This window comes from Conger conger, chromosome 4, assembly GCF_963514075.1.
Source record: "Conger conger chromosome 4, fConCon1.1, whole genome shotgun sequence".
In the NCBI taxonomy this organism is placed as follows: Eukaryota; Metazoa; Chordata; class Actinopteri; order Anguilliformes; family Congridae; genus Conger; species Conger conger.
The window spans coordinates 36,929,235-36,948,752 of NC_083763.1; the positions used below are offsets into that span (position 1 = coordinate 36,929,235).

At 39.4% G+C, this 19,518-nt stretch overlaps 1 protein-coding gene across 3 annotated transcripts in view; it reads left to right on the plus strand.

Annotated features, from left to right (window-relative positions):
* The first annotated feature begins 6,288 nt into the window (after window positions 1-6,288).
* flt3 (fms related receptor tyrosine kinase 3) overlaps window positions 6,289-19,518 on the plus strand; it is a 146,635-nt gene continuing 133,405 nt past the window's right edge. For all 3 annotated transcript variants that reach the window (XM_061240732.1, XM_061240733.1, XM_061240734.1), the window contains exons 1-2: window positions 6,289-6,437; window positions 11,912-12,000. In XM_061240732.1, the coding sequence (XP_061096716.1) occupies window positions 6,389-6,437; window positions 11,912-12,000 (138 nt within the window). In that variant the 5' untranslated portion in view covers window positions 6,289-6,388. The remainder of the gene's footprint in view (window positions 6,438-11,911; window positions 12,001-19,518) is intronic.

A 19,518-nucleotide genomic window follows, 5' to 3' on the forward strand; every position in this document is an offset into this window, starting at 1 on the left:
GCTAACTCAACAATCCTGCTTCATGATCCAGGCTTCTGAACGTTTGTTTTGTCTTTTCAGTGAGACTCATAGACCTATTGTGGCACTTTCTCCTCCATGTGAAGCTCCCTATAAAATGGGCAGTACTCACTGTTCGTTACTACCTCCTGAGAAAACCTATTCTGATCATGCCCCGCTCCAGTGGCTCCAATGGATGAAGGACACTAACGCCAATATTCATCCATTGGTTGGGGTCTGCAAACACTTGTGCCAATTTCCTCTCACAGGAAGGGGGGGGTCGCTGTGAGTGACACTGCCATATTGTTACTCTTACGAACTAGCGCCATGACAAGAGTTATGCTATTACAAACATGCAACACAAACACTGCAACACAACACTCTTTATATTTTTGCCGGCATCTGTAATGGTAATGAAAACACAACAAACAGCGAGTGCATTTAAAAATGTTTATTGAGGGTTTCACGGTTTAAAACTTGATTGGAAATGTTACAAATGAAGTTGCGTTTACCTGGGTCCGTTCACTACCAGACAGGAAGTGAAGGGAACCAGGTGGTATTTCTGGAGGGGGGTTAGCAGAAGCTACCACCTGTTTGTCAGTGTAAGGGGGGAATATTATCGTTTTAATTTCCATTTAGTACCCCCTTTGTTGTTCTTGTGTGTTTAGTTGTTTATTATTATTGTCATGGCCATGTTTGTTATGTTCTGTTTGATAATTTTCAGTTTTATTTTGTTAATTGTTTTGTTTTTTGTTTCTTGGAAGGTGACAGGTGGGAGGGACTATGCCCATATAGTTTGGGTTCTTCCTGTTCTTGTGTCCAATGTTCCAGTCAGCATAACAGTCTTTCAATAGCTTCAGATATTAGTCCCACCTTGATTCATATGCAGGATGGTTTTATAAATAGGAAGAAATTTGATCATATGATAATCTGAATTTCCCAAACAAAGAGTGCTTTTGCATGGTATGCCCCTGAGATATTCTCTGAGAGAAGATACAAGTGGTGAAAGGGGTAGACACTGCAGAAGTACAAATGCACATTTTCACCGCATATCTGAATATCATTGGTTCTCAGGGTACATCTTCATTAAAAAAAATTCTTACTTAATTACTAATCACACTTCTTTCCTTCAGACACCATAAAAACATTAAAATGTGAACAATGCACAAATTAACTCAGTGTGTCCTTTGTTAGTTTAACTGTGTGTGTGTGTGTGTCTCCACACGCTCTGAGAAAGAGTAGGAAGTTACCCGTGTTTGTATCGAGTGAGAGTACCTGGTTCTGCTCTGTGGTGATGTTGTGATTCTAAGGCCAGTTTCCTTTTTCTCTACATGAAACTTTCTCTGATGGCAGTAAGTTACACCCCCACATTCAGCCAAAAATACATTTTGCATTCATATAGTGCCTTTCATCACATCATCTCAAAGTGCAGCACCAATGTGCAGCACCATTATCTTGTGATGCACAGGAGCCATTTTTCATCAGAATGTAAAATGCAAAACACTTCACTATTCAGGAATTAAACTGAGTGAATGAAACTTGAGGATCTTTCAGGTTGACTGAGGCTGGAAATTGTGTGTCCATTTCCCAGGACACACAGCATGTGTGTATGTCGGTGTAAATCAGTTATTTACTTTGGGATTACGAGAATTGTTGGCACCCTTGATAAATCTGCAAAAAAGTGCTGAAACTAAAAAATTATACAGGTATTGACATTAGCTTTGTTTTCCAACATGCATAAAGTAGTGTGCTTTATTAATGATTCAATATAATCAACCAATGTTTTATAATTTTCAAAGAAAAAAATATTTCCTCAAAAAACAGGCTCCGCAATTATTGGGTTTAATACTTTTTTTTAATACTTTCGCAAAGATAACAGCCATGAGTCTTTTCCTATAATTTGTGATAAGGTTAGAGAACACATTTTGAGGGATTTTTCATCATTCCTCCATGTATAATCTTTCAGAATCATTAAGACTTTATTTACAATAATTGTTTGGGTGTGGTTTTTCCAAGTAAAGTAATAATGAACATGACAGTAAAAATGTGTTGAAATCAAAGTATTCAGTTTTCCTGTATGTTTGAACATAAAATATAGATCATTATCAATGTTATATATTATACCCAGCCTTTTTAAATTATTATTATTTTTATTGGGTTCCAATAATTCTGGAGCCCACTCTAGCAGTTCTAATGGACACACAGCACTAAGGTACGGCACAGTGTATTTGTGCATGTATATTTTGTTAGTTGCAGATATTTTTACAGGATGGTCTAGTACTGCAGTACTGCGAGCAGGGATGGGATTTGTGCAGTTTTACTTCCTCTCTTGTGTTCCCGTTTAATCACACCTATAGCTCTGCTTCCGCTTAAACCACACCAACCACTCAATATGACTCTCTCCTTAACTCTATCCCAGCGTTAACACTAAACCTGCTCCTCTCCGAAACTCCACTCAATCTGCCCCTCAACCCAACCCCAAGTAAGTTGTTGGGAGGGGGTACTAGGTGGACAAATATTTACTCATTCTGAATTCTAAGATCTATCTAAAATAGGGACACCCCCTATCCCGACAAAAAAGCAAAAAGGATCCATCACTGCACAGCCTCAAAACCCCACAGAAAACATTCAAGATTTTTGTCTAGAACAGTGGTAACCAATCCTTTTCCTGGAGATATCGTAAATGCCTGACTACTTAATAGCAACTAAGCAAGACCCTGCATCCTTTCCTTGTTCCTAGCTCCACCCATTGGGACAGGCAATGAAAGGAAGCAAGAAAAGGACATGAAGACAGAGGAATTGAGAAAAGATGAATAAGCCAAATTAAGTCCTTACTCCTTGATCAGTTTGAAGCCATGTCTGCAACAAATGGGGAATAATGGATCCACAGGTCGATCATTTATACTACACACATTCCGCACAAATATTTCCACAAATGATATGCTGTCGTTTCCTTGTTCAATAAATCTTAAAAACTCCTTGATCTAATATTTAACAGATTAGAATGTCCTTAAGATTCCCAATTGACAACACTCACCCTTTTTTGCAGTGTTCTACTTTGAGGCTTTATAACACCAGATGTGAGCCTTAAAAAATGGCTAAATGAAGACACTTGTACTATTTACTACAGTCTGTTTATCCCTAAATTATGAAAAACTAAATTAAGTGCTACAAATGTATGCAGAATATTTTTTACAATGAAATACTGCAAATCACAAATGTAAAACAGGTAAACCTACACATTTTCTGAATCATAATTAACTGCACAAAATCCCATCGCCGTCACCAGCATCAGGCTTCCAGGGCTGTAGCCGGGAATGTTTTTGACGAGCCCAGAATCTTTTTGACAGAAGAAAAAATATGGGCCTATCATTTAATGAAATTCAGTTTGCATGTTCTCCCCGTGTTTGCATGGGTTTCCTCCGGGCACTCCAGTTTCCTCCCACAGTCCAAAGACATGCAGGTTAGGCTGATTGGAAAGTCTAAATTGCCCATGGGTATGAGTGTGTGAGTGAATGGTGTGTGTGCCCTGCGATGGACTAGCGACCTGTCCAGGGTGTATTCCTGCCTTTCGCCCAATGTATGCTGGGATAGGCTCCGGGCCCCATGCATTGATATCACATTGAATACCACACTTTTACATTATTTTTCAATGAGCAGTGTTGTTGGTGCCAGCGTCACTAGACGGCTCAACCCAGACATTCAGTGCTCCTGAAACCAAACTATGAGAGGAAGCAAGAAAGTCTCTGTTCCAGTTTCATTAGCAAGTGAAACACGAAAAGTTCAAAAAAGTTTCCACAATTGTTGCATATTTCGGCCAGTTAATAAGCACCCCTTGCCCAATTTCATCTGCAACCAGTGTGACACATTGGACAATAGTGTCCATCTGGGAGCATGAACTCTTCACCAGCAAAAATTCATATTCCAGCACAGCAACAAAATAAAGCCAAAAATATCCCACAGGCATTGCAATACAGCGGTGAAAAACAGTGTTCACTCAATAGCTAAATAAACAAGAGGAATTCTTGTGTAATATTACCACATCATTCTACTATCTATATCTGCCAATAAATATGGAATGAATATATATATTCTTACCTGGAGATGTCCCTTTCAAGATTCAGTGGTCAGTTATTGTCTTGAATAATCTGTTTGAGAAACTACTTACAATTGCTCACACAATAACATAACAGATTGATTGTTTTCTCCAATACAGATTTGCGCACCCAAACATACAGTAAGTTAGGCAGTAATATACACTCACAAGCACTTTATTAGGTATTTATTAGACTTATATTTTTGCCTTCTGCTGCCGTAGCCTATTCACTTACAGTAATGTGTTGCATGTTCAAAGATGCTCTTCTGCATACCACTGTTGTAATGTGTGGTTATTCGCATTACTTTCACATTCTAGTGCACATGAAACTCTCAGGAGAGAGGATGTGGTGCTGAATAAAGATTCAGAAGAAAAATATTATTAGCCAGTTTTAGGACTACAGTATCCAACAAAACAAAGAACTATGGTTAAACATAGCTCCAGCCCAGTTGGAAATCGTCAGTTTATAAATATAATTTAAAAGGCAATTAGGCAACATGTTCAACAAAGTGCAACATGAATGCTTCGTAATGTACAATTTTATTCTTTGCATGAAAACAGTCCCATTAATGTGGTATTTTAGTAATATTATTAGCCAACTACAACTGTAGAATTATTAGTTTACATATTGCTTAACAGATTGAGATGTAACTAAGAGCACTAGCGGAGTGAGCTGAAAACATCAATAAGGTGTAGCTAAGAGTGGTCCAGACCAACCTTACAAAAGTACCACTTACAGAAGGTCTACTTAGCTAAGAACGTTTCGGGAAACACGGTGAAACGTTAAGGTAGAGCTTAAGGTATAACTTACAAACGACGTAGCGTTAAGAAGGCTTCGGGAAACGCAGCCCAGACCCGCATGATTCTATCCATGCATTGCACTGCTGCCACACGATTGGCTGATTAGATGATCGCACGAATAAGTAGGTGTACATATGTTCCTAATAAATGGCTCAGTGAGTGCATCAGTGCCGGCTCTTGAGTTCAAAATCGAGGAGGCAGAAAATATCCACTTAATTATTGATCTTGAAAAATGTCCTTGATTAACAATGCGATTAAGTCACAAAGTGTTGGTACTAGCAGGTCAGCCACTTCACTCAATTTGGTCAAACAAAAAAGTAAAAACTCTACTTGCGCACATTTCAATCGAATTTATTTACAATTGTTGACACAGGTAGCTCCTCTGTTTTCCGCACTCATACTGTGAGAATATTCATTGCAAATATGCATCTATCAACGCGCAAATGCAGTCATTTATACAATCGAGCTCAGGTTAGAGAACCTTTATTGAGACGCAGTACATTTTTTCGTGTATGCTGTAAATCAGGGGTGCCAACCTGCCGATCCGCTTCAGGATTTTGTGCCAACTTCTGCTCTTATTGATTTAATGAGCTAAATAATGTCTTGATCAGACATTTGTATATGCTCCAGCTACAGCTGCAGACTGTGTATAAGTGTATCCTAAAGATTGTACTGTGCTCAAGTACCGGAGTGAATCAACATCATTTCTAGAACTGTCAGAAAAAATAAATTAAGGTAATTGGTTGTAACAAAAAACAGCTCGCAGACCTACCCACCAGGACCGGTGCTGTGCACCCCTGCTGTAAATACAACGTCGTCCCCATAAATTGACTTACATTTTGCAGACTTTGTAGCGACGAAGCGTCTGAAATTGAATCGATTAATCTCTCTAATATGGCATGAACAAAGAAGCTATATTTTTATTCCCATCATTGGCAAACTTGTTAATAAAGGAAAATTATTGAAAACAGGTCAAGACCAATAATTAGTTTAAGGGGATTTCTACCTCCTCAATTTTGAGCTCAAGAGCCGTCACTGATTGCGAGATTGGATGAGTTCTGTGAAAGATACAGAAATTGCGCCCCTTTCGAAGCAATCCATATTTAAATTGTGTATAAATAGAAACACAACATTACCATGATAATTTACAGACACCGGTAATTTCGAATCTGGATTCAACTACTGCATAGCAAGAAACCACATTGAAAAAGATATACAGCAAATAGCCTACAGACGAGTCGCAACAAATAAACACAAAACAAGAGCCGAATTTATACTTGTTTATTAATTTAAATTGTAACCCCTCTCTTCCTAAAAGTTTACAACAATCTGAGCCAAACCGAACACATTTTTAAATGCAATGCTGATTCACACCGATTTTCAGAGCACATGGTTTCATATTTTCCCACGGACGTCACGAGTGAAATAACTTCTGCATTGAGCCAGATTGTCGTGTCCGCGATCTGAGGCAGACTGGCACAGCACTGGTTTACAATGGGATTAAGAAAGCATGCCAGGCAAAAAGGATGGATTCTTTACTTTGGTAAGTCATTCAATGGTATAAAAAGCATGCGTTCCCGGGTTGGCAATTCAAAAATGTACTTCACACATTATATAACAAATGTGCTGCATTAATTTTAAACGGTGGGCAAATTTATTTAGGCTACGGCATTGAAGATTTATGACTTTTAGTCACGAATGATTGAATTATTATTTAATTTTTTTTACTGAAAATTGATGTTTCTTTGGCCAATTTTATATAGTCTAGGCCAGTGGTTTCCAAACTCGGTCCTGGGGGCCCCAGCATACACAGTTGAGATAGCATTTTTTTCTTATTTGTTGTTCATGTACAGTGGGATTATTTATCCTCTTAAGCGACATTTTCTCAAAAAGAATAAAACTAATGTTTTTATTGTGCTATATTGCAAACAATTACATAGAGGTAATTTGTTTTATTAATTGCTAGACTGGGGTTAATCAAAGGGCTCCTACTTTGTTTGCTGAACTCATGCATTTCATTTATTTCACAAATGTATCAACACAGTGCAAGTTTGGCTCGGTATCATTTGCTTTGTTTAAAAAATGTTTTTCATCTTCCACATAGTTAGTTTTAGTGGCCTGGTGTCCACAATTTCACCAATTTGATTCAGGCTATTGATTCACCGCAGTCTTTAGTTTGATCAATTAAACATAAGTGGACTTTACGTAATGGCTTGCAATATAGCCCAATAAACACAGTATGAGCATGAGAAATGCCATATCTGGCCATATCTGACACCATAACGAGTCAAAGGGTAAATAATCCCTTGAAACATCAATAGCACATATTTAAGAAAAATGAACACGAGGTTCTGGGATTGCAATTGTGGTTGGAACAAAAACCAGCATACACAGGGGTCCCCCCGGACCGAGTTTGAGAAACATTGGACTAGGCTATTCCCTAACAATTGTAGCCGAGCGTGTTTGTACTAGAATATAGCCTACCAATAAAATATCGTCTCAACACTAGCCTATGCATTGCCCTTATTATTTATTTATTTCTGTAGCCAACATGTAGGCTGTCAAGAGTTGCATGTAGCCTATTTCTGTGCTTTCCGCAGTGTCTGCATTTAAATAATCGGGTGAGTTTCCCGATAGCGACGAGTCTTGAAAATGCACAACATACTTCACGCACAATTTCCAATCTCCTAAAAAGTGTTTCCCAAAACATGACGTCAGGAGTGTTTTTCAAGAGTAACTGTAAAGGGTTAGTTACTTGAAGTTAGCCTTCCCTTCGGTTAACCCCAGATGTGTGTTTACAATACGGAATCAAAATGACATAACGTTCGTGCTAACAAATTGCACTTTCTTCAACATAATTGAAATTAGACAATCGGCAACCAATTTACTGATTTTTAATCAACAAAAATTAAACTCGCAGAAGCAGTAGTACATAGTATAATTTTCCTAAAACTGCTCATGTCTGGAAAAACTCTTGTGGTAGGATAGGAGACATAGATTTAACAAGCCTATGTTTAGATTTTATAGGTAATTGTTTTGTCCTGAAAAGGATGGTGCGCATAATACCTGGAATCTCACGAAGCTCCGTGAAGTTGGCAACAATTAGACTTCCTGTACAGAAGTTCCGGTTTCAACTTCCTGTGATTTTCCGTCAAAATAAGAGCTGCTGAGTAACGTTAAATAATGAGAACATAGTTACCGCGTTTGCTGCGCTTCCTCACATAATTACCATTGTTTAAATTCATTGCTGATAGAACTTATAAAAGTCAGCAAGCAACTAGCTTGCTATTTGAACAGTTACTATATTGTAGGCCAAGCATAAATTGCTTGACCCTGTCGGTTCAATAACTGCTCATTTGCATACCTGCTTACTGTTTGAAAAAAATGTTGCCAAATATGAAGGGGCATACATTAAATCTATGTATAATATATATTAAATGATACATTTATTATCTAAAATCATGTTCCGAGCAATTGTTACTGTATTTACAGTGTGGTAAGGGCATGCAATGCCATTGACTGTCAATTCACGACCAGCTCATTTGCATAGCCCATAACTCAAAAACTATAAATTGTTTCAAAATGAAAGGGGGTATACATTTGTTAGTTGGACCCATATCTTTAATATTCTACAGTCCTTTCTGCAAAATCCTGTTCCGAGCAATTGTTGCTGTGTTTCTAGTGTGGGGTGGCCATACGTTGCTATTGACTGTCAATTCACAAGCAGCTCATTTGCATAGCTGATAACTCAAAAACTAGAAATTGTTTCAAAATGAAAGGGGGTATACATTTGTTAGCTGGACCCATATCTTTAATATTAAACAGTCCTTTCTGTGAAATCCTGTTCACAGCAATTGTTGCTGTGTGTCAGGTGCAGGGTGGGCATTCATTGATATAGACTGTCAATTCACAAGCTGCTCATTATAGACCTATATACCCAGGGATAAACCCAAACCATGCAACTTTACAATGAAATTAAAGTCAAATCAACTTTATTTGTGTTGCACATTTCATGCTATATTTGTCAGTACATGCTTTAGAGCAGTGCTTCTCAACCAGGAATTTATGAATTGATTTATTTAATTTAGGGCATTTTTGGTGGTATGATTGGTTCAGTTATTAAATTAGTTGTTTCAGTTTCTGGTTACAACAAAAACCTTCCGGCAAGACTAGAGTTGAGAAACACAGCTTTAGAGCAAGCCCCAGCCTTTCCCCCCACAAAAGCAAGCCTAGGGCAACAGTGGCAAGGAAAAACTTCCAAGGTGGAGAAGGAAGAAACCTTGGGAGGAACCAGACTTAAGTGGGGGGGCCCATCCTCCTCTGGCTGGCTTACGGGTGACAATGATGGTCAGATAAAACAATTAACAATTAATTTTGAACAATTTGTTCATGTGATGGGTTTTGAATGTGTGTGAGATTGGCAGGGTGCAGATGAAGGAGGTGGCGGTCCTGGGGCAGTATGTGGGGGGTGTCTCAGCGCTGCAGTATGATTGTGATGAAGACAAGGGGGAAAAAAATTACAATATGGCAGTGGGAAGTAAGTAGGGACACAGATGGGACTTGGAAACAAACCGAGGCCTTAATTGTAAGGAGGATTTACTGTTGGGCTAATTCTAATGAGTATTTAATTTTAAGTTAAGTCATCTAGGACAACCTTTCGCATTTTACTTGGACTGCAATTTAACTGATTACTATCAAGTATTATACTTTTTGAAAACACAAACGTAAAGTCCACAGCTGCTCCCATCTAACTGACCTGGAAAGGAAGGACATTGGTGAGCATATTCCATCCATCCATCCATTATCTGAACCCGCTTATCCTGATCAGGGTCGCAGGGGGGCTGGAGCCTATCCCAGCATACATTGGGCGAAAGGCAGGAATACACCCTGGCACAGGTCGCCAGTCCATCGCAGGGCACACACACCATTCACTCACACACTCATGCCTACGGGCAATTTAGACTCTCCAATCGGCCAAACCTGCATGTCTTTGGACTGTGGGAGGAAACCGGAGTACCCGGAGGGAACCCACGCAGACACGGGGAGAACATGCGAACTCCGCACAGGGAGGCCCCGGCCGACGGGGATTCGAACCCAGGACCTCCTTGCTGTGAGGCGGCAGTGCTACCCACTGCACCATCCGTGCCGCCATTGGTGAGCATATTCAAAAACAAAATTTACTGGATGTAGTTTTCCTGTAATGCCAAAATACTGTAAAGATAAATAGAGTGAGAGACGGTCAAGAACTGCTAATAAAGATGAGTTGTGGTGCTTCAGTGAATCCATTAATATTGCTTTTAAATTTAAATCTCCACCAATTTCTTTTTAAATTTGGCAAGACCTCAATTGTCTTGCAGTACAAACTATACAGTTCCTGGATAACAAATGTAGAGGGGACTGCAAGAATTATTTTTTCGGGTACTGTTCTGATTAAAAATGACAGGTATGTGTTTATAATGGAATCATTTAGCCAATTGTTTCCAGGATTTCACAGAAAGGACTGTAGAATATTAAAGATATGGGTATATAGAGTAAATGTATACCCCCTTTCATTTTGAAACAATTTCTAGTTTTTGAGTTATGAGCTATGCAAATGAGCTGGGTGGCAACTGACAGTCTATGGCAACGTATGGCCTCCCCACACTAGAAACACAGCAACAATTGCTCGGAACAGGATTTTTCAGAAAGGACTGTAGAATATTAAAGATAAGGGTCCAGCTAACAAATGTATACCCCCTTTCATTTTGAAACAATTTATAGTTTTTGAGTTATCAGCTATGCAAATGAGCTGGGTGGCAACTGACAGTCTATGGCAACGTATGGCCTCCCCACACTAGAAACACAGCAACAATTGCTCGGAACAGGATTTTTCAGAAAGGACTGTAGAATATTAAAGATAAGGGTCCAGCTAACAAATGTATACCCCCTTTCATTTTGAAACAATTTCTAGTTTTTGAGTTATGAGCTATGCAAATGAGCTGGGTGGCAACTGACAGTCAATAGCAACGTCTGGCCATCCCACACTAGAAACACAGCAACAATTGCTCGGAACAGGATTTTGCAGAAAGGACTGTAGAATATTAAAGATAAGGGTCCAGCTAACAAATGTATACCCCCTTTCATTTTGAAACAATTTATAGTTTTTGAGTTATGAGCTATGCAAATGAGTTGGGTGGCAACTGACAGTCTATGGCAATGCATGCCCATACCACACCTGACAGACAGCAACAACAGGTGGCAAACAGTTTTTATTGAAATTTGTGCACAATTGTATATTCTCTGCAAATACATCACAATCATATCCAACTGTATTAATTTAACAATTAAAATGGACAAAATTACAGTTCATAAATAATTTTATTCACCGAACTTTTATTTTGATAAATGCGAACCGGAAGTCTCCAATTGTGGCCAGCAACATTTGCCAACTTCACGCAGCTATCTCAAGACTAGTAACCGGATGTCGTGGAAAAATTCTAAATTTGCAACTAGACTTCTTCAGTTACGACATGTTTCGGGAAACACTCCGTAAAATGAGCGAATGTCTTGAAGAGATGGCTACTTCAAGACATTCTTACCGCTACAACATGGTTAGGGAAACCAATTTAACAGCAAACCGCAAACATAACCTACCTTTAGTCCAGCGTCTGAATTAGCTTACCTGCCAGGGGGACAACGCTTATAGCCTGTTCTAAATTTAACTGGGCAGCTTGCCAATAAGACTAATAAGGTAGCCTATAAGGTGATGGGGTCGGCATTAAGACGTTGCTGTAGTTATATAGGCCTAGCTAGGTAACTACCATGTCAGCTACTTTGTGTGGCGTTGAGCAACCGACGTGGGCTTCAGTTCAGGCTCCTCTGTTCAGTCCTGATCCTCTTACCTTTGAGCGTTTTTAGCATTTCACTGCCTGTATTACGTTTCATTACCTTTACATAGGCCCTACTTGGTATCGTATAGTGTACTATGTCCTACAGTAGACAACATGGGTTAGCCTATTTTCTCTTTTCTCGTTCTAGCTGTACTTCTGCAGACCGGAGCGGGGTCCCGAACTCCTGCAGAGGGTGGCGTAGATTCGCTGGAAACGCGCTGCTCCATTGCCCGGAAGGTAGCCTACATGTTCGGTCAAAGCTTGGTCTATCAGTTTTAGCTACCTAGTTCAGGCACGTTAGATAATCGACGTATATCTTTGTAGCTGTAGAAGGCCTATACTTATAGGGGTACAAATTAAATAAACCGTCTTTGGGACAGTCTTCTGCGAAAAGCGATATACAAATAAAAATGTAATAAATCTCAATTTAATCACGCTATCAAACTCATGTAGCCATATAAAAAATTTGCAAAGGGGCTAAAATTGTAAAATAAGTGACGGTTTCCAGGGGCTGTCGCCTACATATGAACATGTTTATTCACAAGTACAAACAGAAATAGACTACGTTTTAGCCTATATGATGCCATATGCTTATTTTTTTGAGCGTAATAGCCTTGTAAAATTAGCCTACATCATATGGATGCTTAACGTGTTTACAAGCTGCTTTGGAATTACTTTATCAAAGTGTTGCTACATTTTTCTTCCTTTAGACCACAAACCACGTAATGCCCTTCCTGTCATTCTAAAGCGGGAAGGTAAAGAAACTTCGAAAATCGAAATCACTTTCATCACAGAAGAAAAACTGTCTGAGTGAATCAAACGCATATAACTGAAAGTGAACGATCCCTTCGATTAAATAAAAAATAGACTACTTTCAGGTAATTGTAGCTTCTTAGCGTGTTTTAGAGTTTTAATTTGAAATCTCAGCTGTTTGCTGATAATTAAAAACAGATAAACCAACGATTACCAAGGTTGAAAAGAGAAATGCAATATGATGTTATTTGTGAAACAGTAACCAATACATAAAATATAGCTGCAAGCACCAATTAAGGAGGTAAACACTCAAACAGCGAGGGCGTCATTTTCTGTTTATTTTTGCTTGTTTGTTGCTATTATGGTCCCTTGTAACGAGTATTAATTTTCGTTTCGATTATCATTCTACAGTTTTACACTTTTTTCCCCATTTAATTGCTATGTTAATAACAGCTATTAAAACGACATTAAGCCTAGCTTAGAAGAGGAAATTTAAATTGGTCTCACAAATGCCACCCCACAATGCAGAATTCTTTTAGCAATTGTCTTTTGAATATTTTGTTTTTTCTTTTAAACACAAGCTGGTGCTAATGTGTTTTTTTCATACAATAACTTTGAGAGGGACTTTCTTTCGCTGCAAGAACTGTCTTTTCTACTGTCTACAGTCAGGTATCAATTTCACTTCCTCACAAGGTTCAAAATGTATCTATGGCTAAAGGAATACCAAAGAGTGCCTTTAGTCAGAACATTAATGGTCAGTGTTTAGTATGTACAGTAGTGGAAAATACAGTTTTGTTGAATTTGTGCTCCAACAGCTGAGTATGGTACCCAAATATTTGTCAATTGTTGATTTTGTTGTGACTGCTGCTCTGGGGACCTGCTTATTCATTAAATATACAGCAGTTGGATATATTTTCTTCTTTTATATATTCTTTATCTTTTAGATTGTAATGGATAAGGTTAGGATAAGTACCAGGGAAATCTGTTTCTAGATCAGCAGGCCGACTCAGATACTGAATACTATCCTGGGCATTCTTCTCTGGCAAATGCTTTAATGTACTGCCACCTTGTGGACATATCGTGCTGGTGCATATGGGTGCCATCCCTTCTCCAAAGGCGAGGTGACTCCATTCATTACATTACATTATTGGCATTTGGCAGACGCTCTTATCTAGAGCGACGTACAACAAAGTGCGAGCAGTTCTAAGCAGAAACCAATAGATTTAATTAAGTTCTGAAAGATTCATTTCATTTATTAGATACATTTTAAACTTCACCAGTGATCAACCACTGATTAACAACCATGCAAATGTGGCTGGGATTCCCCATTTGTTTTCTGAAAACAGGTAGACCTATTTCTTTCTGGTGAGACAATTGGACAGTCACCAGTGTCCTGAGACATTGTACCAAATATTCTTTAGAGATGCACTGCAGCTCAGCATTCCTAAGACCTGAAACATTCCCTAGGCAAGTAGGCAATCACAGAACTTATGATTAGCATAAAATGACACCCTGAAGATAAAAGAGCATGAAATTCAATTTCAGGCTATTTAAAGAGATGGCCAAGAAAAGATGGCTTTAAAATGCTGTTTAGCCTACACATGATCTGCCTTTTTCTTTTAGCATATTACAGTGTGTGCTCCAGCTACTTTGTAACATCTTGTTTTTGCAGACATTAAAATATTAGGCGAGTTAACAGTTGTTCGCTGTTATTGTTGCTTGCGGAACCGGCTGTATAAAGACAACATTGAAAAATATTAAGAGTGCCGTCGCTGTTGGAGCTTCTGATAAGTAGGCAATGTGCCAAACTAACATCTTTGTTTATATAGGCTACATAAATTACATGTGCACCACATAGGACAAGAGTAAAAATTAGGAAAAGAGCTGGTGTAAAATGTGGTGCGGCATCCTATGTGCTCTTTACTCATCGGAGCCTTGCTACGTGCAGAGTAACATGGGGGTAAGCAGTGAAATATCACGGCCGGGGAAGACTAAAGCCTGGGAAGATATTGCTGTTGTTGTAAACTCTGTCTTGAGTTCCATGCACTATGGAACAAGTAAAACAAAAATGGTTTGACCTGAAACCGGAGGCAAAGTTATAAAATTATTGGAGAGACGTTGCTACCTGGAATTATCCAGGAGGGTGACAGCGATGTTTTCACTGTCTTGTGCCAGTCCCCAAAATGCTAAAGACGGAAAGCACCTGAACATGTTCTGGTATTGGACAGGAACGTGTGTGGATCTTCTAAGTTCTGTCTCCGATGTGTTGCATAAACTCAGAAGGAGGTGTCTGGGCAGTTTTTATATGGTCTATGGTTGGAACTGACTCGTGAACCTCACCAAAGAAATCGGCTCGGTTTTTGAAAATGCTCTCCCTCTGAAGAACGTCATTCGCCAAAATCTTCAAATAAAGCAATAAATGTAAAAGTAATGTAAAGAAAGGTCAGCCATAGCAACGAAGGTCTAAGCTATGATTTGTATGCCATATTCGGAGCAAACTTTGTTCATGTGTTCTATGGAATTTATATTACCAGAATTAAACATCACCCATTTTAATTTTGAATCTAGTTGCATTTTGACTTAGTTGAACTTTGTGTAACTGCATTTCCAAATGATTTATACAAATTAGTTGAGTTCAACTAATTTGTATAAATCATTTTTTCTTTATTTCCTGTCAGGTTTCATGCTTGTCACGTCATGTTTCATGTTTAGTTATTTTCTTGGGTACGTTTTTGTCATGTCACGTATTATGTTAGTCTAGTCTCCACGTTTTTATGTTGTATTTTTTGTTACGTTTCATTGTCATGTCATGTTCCGTTTCATGTTTAGTTGTTACAATTTAATTGTTTGTCTTGTCATATCACGTTATGTAGTTTATTCATGTCACAGTTCGCAAACTTATATCACGATTTATGTTGTTTCATGTTATGTTCTTCCATTCATTGTTTAGCATACACTTTTTTGTGTCTTTCTGCAAACCTTGCATTCATGCTTTCTCTCTCTCTCCCTTTCTGTCACTCACGCTTCCCTAATTGTTTCAATTTCCCTTGTCTTCTTACTAATCTACTAACTTTAGATCAGGATTGGGTAATACTAACATTCTAACCATGTGTTCATGTTACCTTACGTTTCTTGTGCATGTCATTTACTAATTTACTAATGCTAGGGCAGGATAGGTTTATTACTAACGATTACTAATTATCTTGTTAGCTTGTCAGTCCTCCACACCTGATTTCCATTCGCATGCTGCTCTCAAGCTAATTGTCTGCACCTGTCTACACTTGCATATAAGCTCAGTTTCATGTCATGTCTTTGCAAAATTGTTGCCTCCTGTTCGTCAGTGCACTTTTAAGCGGTTTGTCAAGCTATTGTCTACCCGTTAAGAGCCAAGCCTGTATATTGACCATTGTTATTGACTTCTGTTTTGTTGACCATTGCCTGCCTGTACCACAAACTTTGCCTGCTGTCTTTGTGCTTCTGCCCTGTGGAGCGGACTTCGGTCTTGACTCTTGTACCGTCATCGACCCCCGAGCCTGCCTGCCGTCCATCTGCACTACTACCCCGCTGACAGCTTTCCTGGTTACTGGACTTTTTGCATGGTTTACCGTTTTCGAGACTGCCTTCTCCCTTGGTACTGTACTTTGGTTTTGGCTGGATTTCACGTGTATGAACTTTGCTTGTTTTTTGACTACGCTCACTGGACATTCCCTGAATAAAGCCCTGACGGGACTTTATTACATCTCTCTTGTCTGAGTTGTGCATTTCGGGTCCAACCCCCCATGCACCCGTCTCATTTACTTTATCACGAGGGTATATTTCTGCAAGTTGGAGACATAAGGTCTGAATCTTGAAATCCATAATGACACACTGTGTTCATAACATGGAACCTTATTCCATGAAGAAACTACAGATTAGATGTAGGAATGCAGTTAGTCAGTGCTCAGTTGTTTAGACCAATTCAGTCACATTAGATCAGTGGTTTCTTTGAGAAGGAAACACCTTTCCAATATGTACACTTCCTAAGTGTGGCACAGTTCCAGTACACACTGACATCACATTTACCTTAATCATCTCTTTATTCCAGGAAAAGGAATAACAAAACATAAAACATGTGCAATAAATGATTTAAATTAATTAAAATGCATAAAAAGGAATGTTTATCCCAGACACATGAAAAGCCTTGACATGGACCAAAATGTCAGCATAGAGTTGTGCTAACCTGAGACTTGTTTTACCTTTGATTATAAGTAATGATAAGATTCAGCTGTCCTACTCTGATGTGCTTGAAACATGAACCCCCTAAATGTGGGGTTTCAAAACTTCCTTCTGTTTTCATGTATCATTTTGTTTCACTGCATATATTATATAAATGAGACATACAGTACAACTACTGAACTACAGTTTTCATTTAGTAACATGTTTTTGAGCAGCACACTCAGAGGAAAAGTAACCACAGTATTCAAAAACACGCACTCACTACTTAAACACACTCATATTTTGTTACGTATATGCATGTGGCTGAAACTGATCCAGGGTCAGGGAGTACTTTAACTTAAAGCTGTAACATTTCAGGTGTCTCCCGAAACATTCTTAGCTATAAATATACCTTCTGTGATACTTTTGTGAGGTTGGTCAAGACCACTCTTAGCTATACCTTATCGATGTTGTCAGCTCACTCCACTAGTGGCACCACTGTTCCTACCTCAAGCCTTTGAAATCAGCTGTTGCTCCTAGTTGGCCAGTAGTCGCTGGTCATATTTTCATTCGTCCAAGATGGATAAGCAACATTTTGGCTGGCGTGATGGTAAGCTGGTCAGAGCAGTGTGATATTGGGTGGTATACTGTGCAGTACGTGAGAGTCATTCACTTCCCGAAGATGCTGTGCAGGAATGTTCTCATCTCCTGCTCTCTGGCCATCCTACTGGTAAAAGCTGACAGTGATACAGAACCCATGACAGGTCAGCATGTTCCTACAGAGAGCACAAATTCAGTTTCTTCAGAAAGGTCCATTGTGACTTCACCTTATCAGGGAGCAGCAGAAGGATACAACGCAAACAATGGAGTGACTAAGGAGAGCACTAAATCCAGCATTGAAGACCAGGATGAGGATGAGAATCTCAACTCAGAAGAAGGAAAGCGGTAAACGAAGCATCAGATCCCTGGACATGATGAAACAGCTGTTGGGCCCTTGAGCAAGGCCCTTAACCCTGCATTGCTCCAGGGGAGGATTGTCTCCTGCTCATTCTAATCAACTGTACGTCGCTCTGGATAAGAGCGTCTGCCAAATGCCAATAATGTAATGTAGTTTCATCTCAATCTGTTAAGCAATATGTACAGTAATAATTCTACAGTTGTAGTTGGCTAATAATGTTATTAAAATACCACATTAATGGGTGTTTTCAAGAATAAAATTGTACATTACAATGGATGCGTATTGCACTTTATTGAACATGTAGCCTAATTGCCTTTTAAATGATAGCTATAGCTTATGTTTTCGTGACAGCCAATCAGAGAAATGTGATAGGGCTTCGGGCAAATCAACCCTGATTGCAAAGTCATTTAAGGCAGGTAATTTAATTAAATTCAATTCAATTTTATTTGTATAGCGCTTTTTACAAAGGGCCTTTGTCGCAAAGCAGCTTTACAGAATTAGAAACCCTAAGTACACCTAGTGCAACAGTGGCAAGGAAAAACTCCCTGGAAACAGGAAGAAACCTTGAGCAGATTCAGTAGGGGAACCCATCTGCCGCTGGTTGACACCGGTTTGTAGAAACAATGGCAGGAACACCAATGGGTGTCACTGTCAGGCAAGGGGACAGCCTTGGTGCTACAGCTGAATCAGCAGTGGGAGGAGGGAGCTTTACAGCTGGTCTTGGGCTGGAGCTCCGGGCCAGGAGGGAGTGTGCAGGAAAGTTGGGCTAGCGCTCCGGGCAGGTTCCCAGAGCGGGGAGAAGAGGAAAGTAACATTGTTAGGGGGTCCAGATAGTAATTGGTCAATCACAGCAGGAGGGAGAGGTACCTGCGTGCGATAAGGAGAACCCCGGCAGAATAAGGCTATGGCAGCGTAGCTAAGGGAAACGGAGGCAGTGGCCAACACAGCCATGAGGGCAGGCTTGAGACGGTCACCACCAGACCATGACTGGTTATACTTAACACAGCATTACCAAAAATGATCCACTGACAGCACCGACCGCCAAGTCCACCAGAGACTCTATAGCTTATTCCAGCCACCCACTCCTGCCCCTCAACTATAGGACAGACTAAAGAGATACATTTTTAGCCTAGCTTTAAATAAGGTGATAGTGTCTGCACCCCGAACATGAGCAGGCAATTTCTTCCACAGGAAAGGAGCACGATAGGAAAAGGCTCTGCCACCTATGGAACTTTTAGTTATTCTAGGAATAACAAGGAGGCCTGCACCCTGCGAACGGAGTATTCGTGAGGATGAAGTAAATTGTTTAAATACAGAGGGGCAAGCCCATGTAAGGCTTTAAAAGTCAGAAATAGTATTTCGTAATCTATTCGGAATTTAACAGGAAGCCAGTGAAGTGAGCACTGGGCTGATGTGCTCAAATCTCTTTGTTCTAGTAAGAATACGAGCTGCTTCATTTTGAATTAGCTGGAGCCCTTTCAGAGAGGAATTTGCACATCCATCAAAAGAGCATTGCAGTAATCTAGTCTTGAGGTAACGAAAGCATGCACTAGCTTTTCTGCATTATTTAGGGACAGAATCTTCCGAATTTTGGAGATATTCCACAAGTGATAAAAAGCAACCCGAGAGATGTTTTTAATATGTGCATCAAACGCAAGATCTGGATCAAAAGTAACTCCAAGGTCTTTGATGACAGCACTTGAGGTGATGCAAATTCCATCAATGTTTGGCATATTATCAGATAATTTACATCTCAAGGACTTGGGCCCCACTACTCTCAGTCTTATCTGAGTTTAGCAAAAGAAAGTTATGATTCATCCATTTCTTTATGTATTTAAGACAAGCTTCCA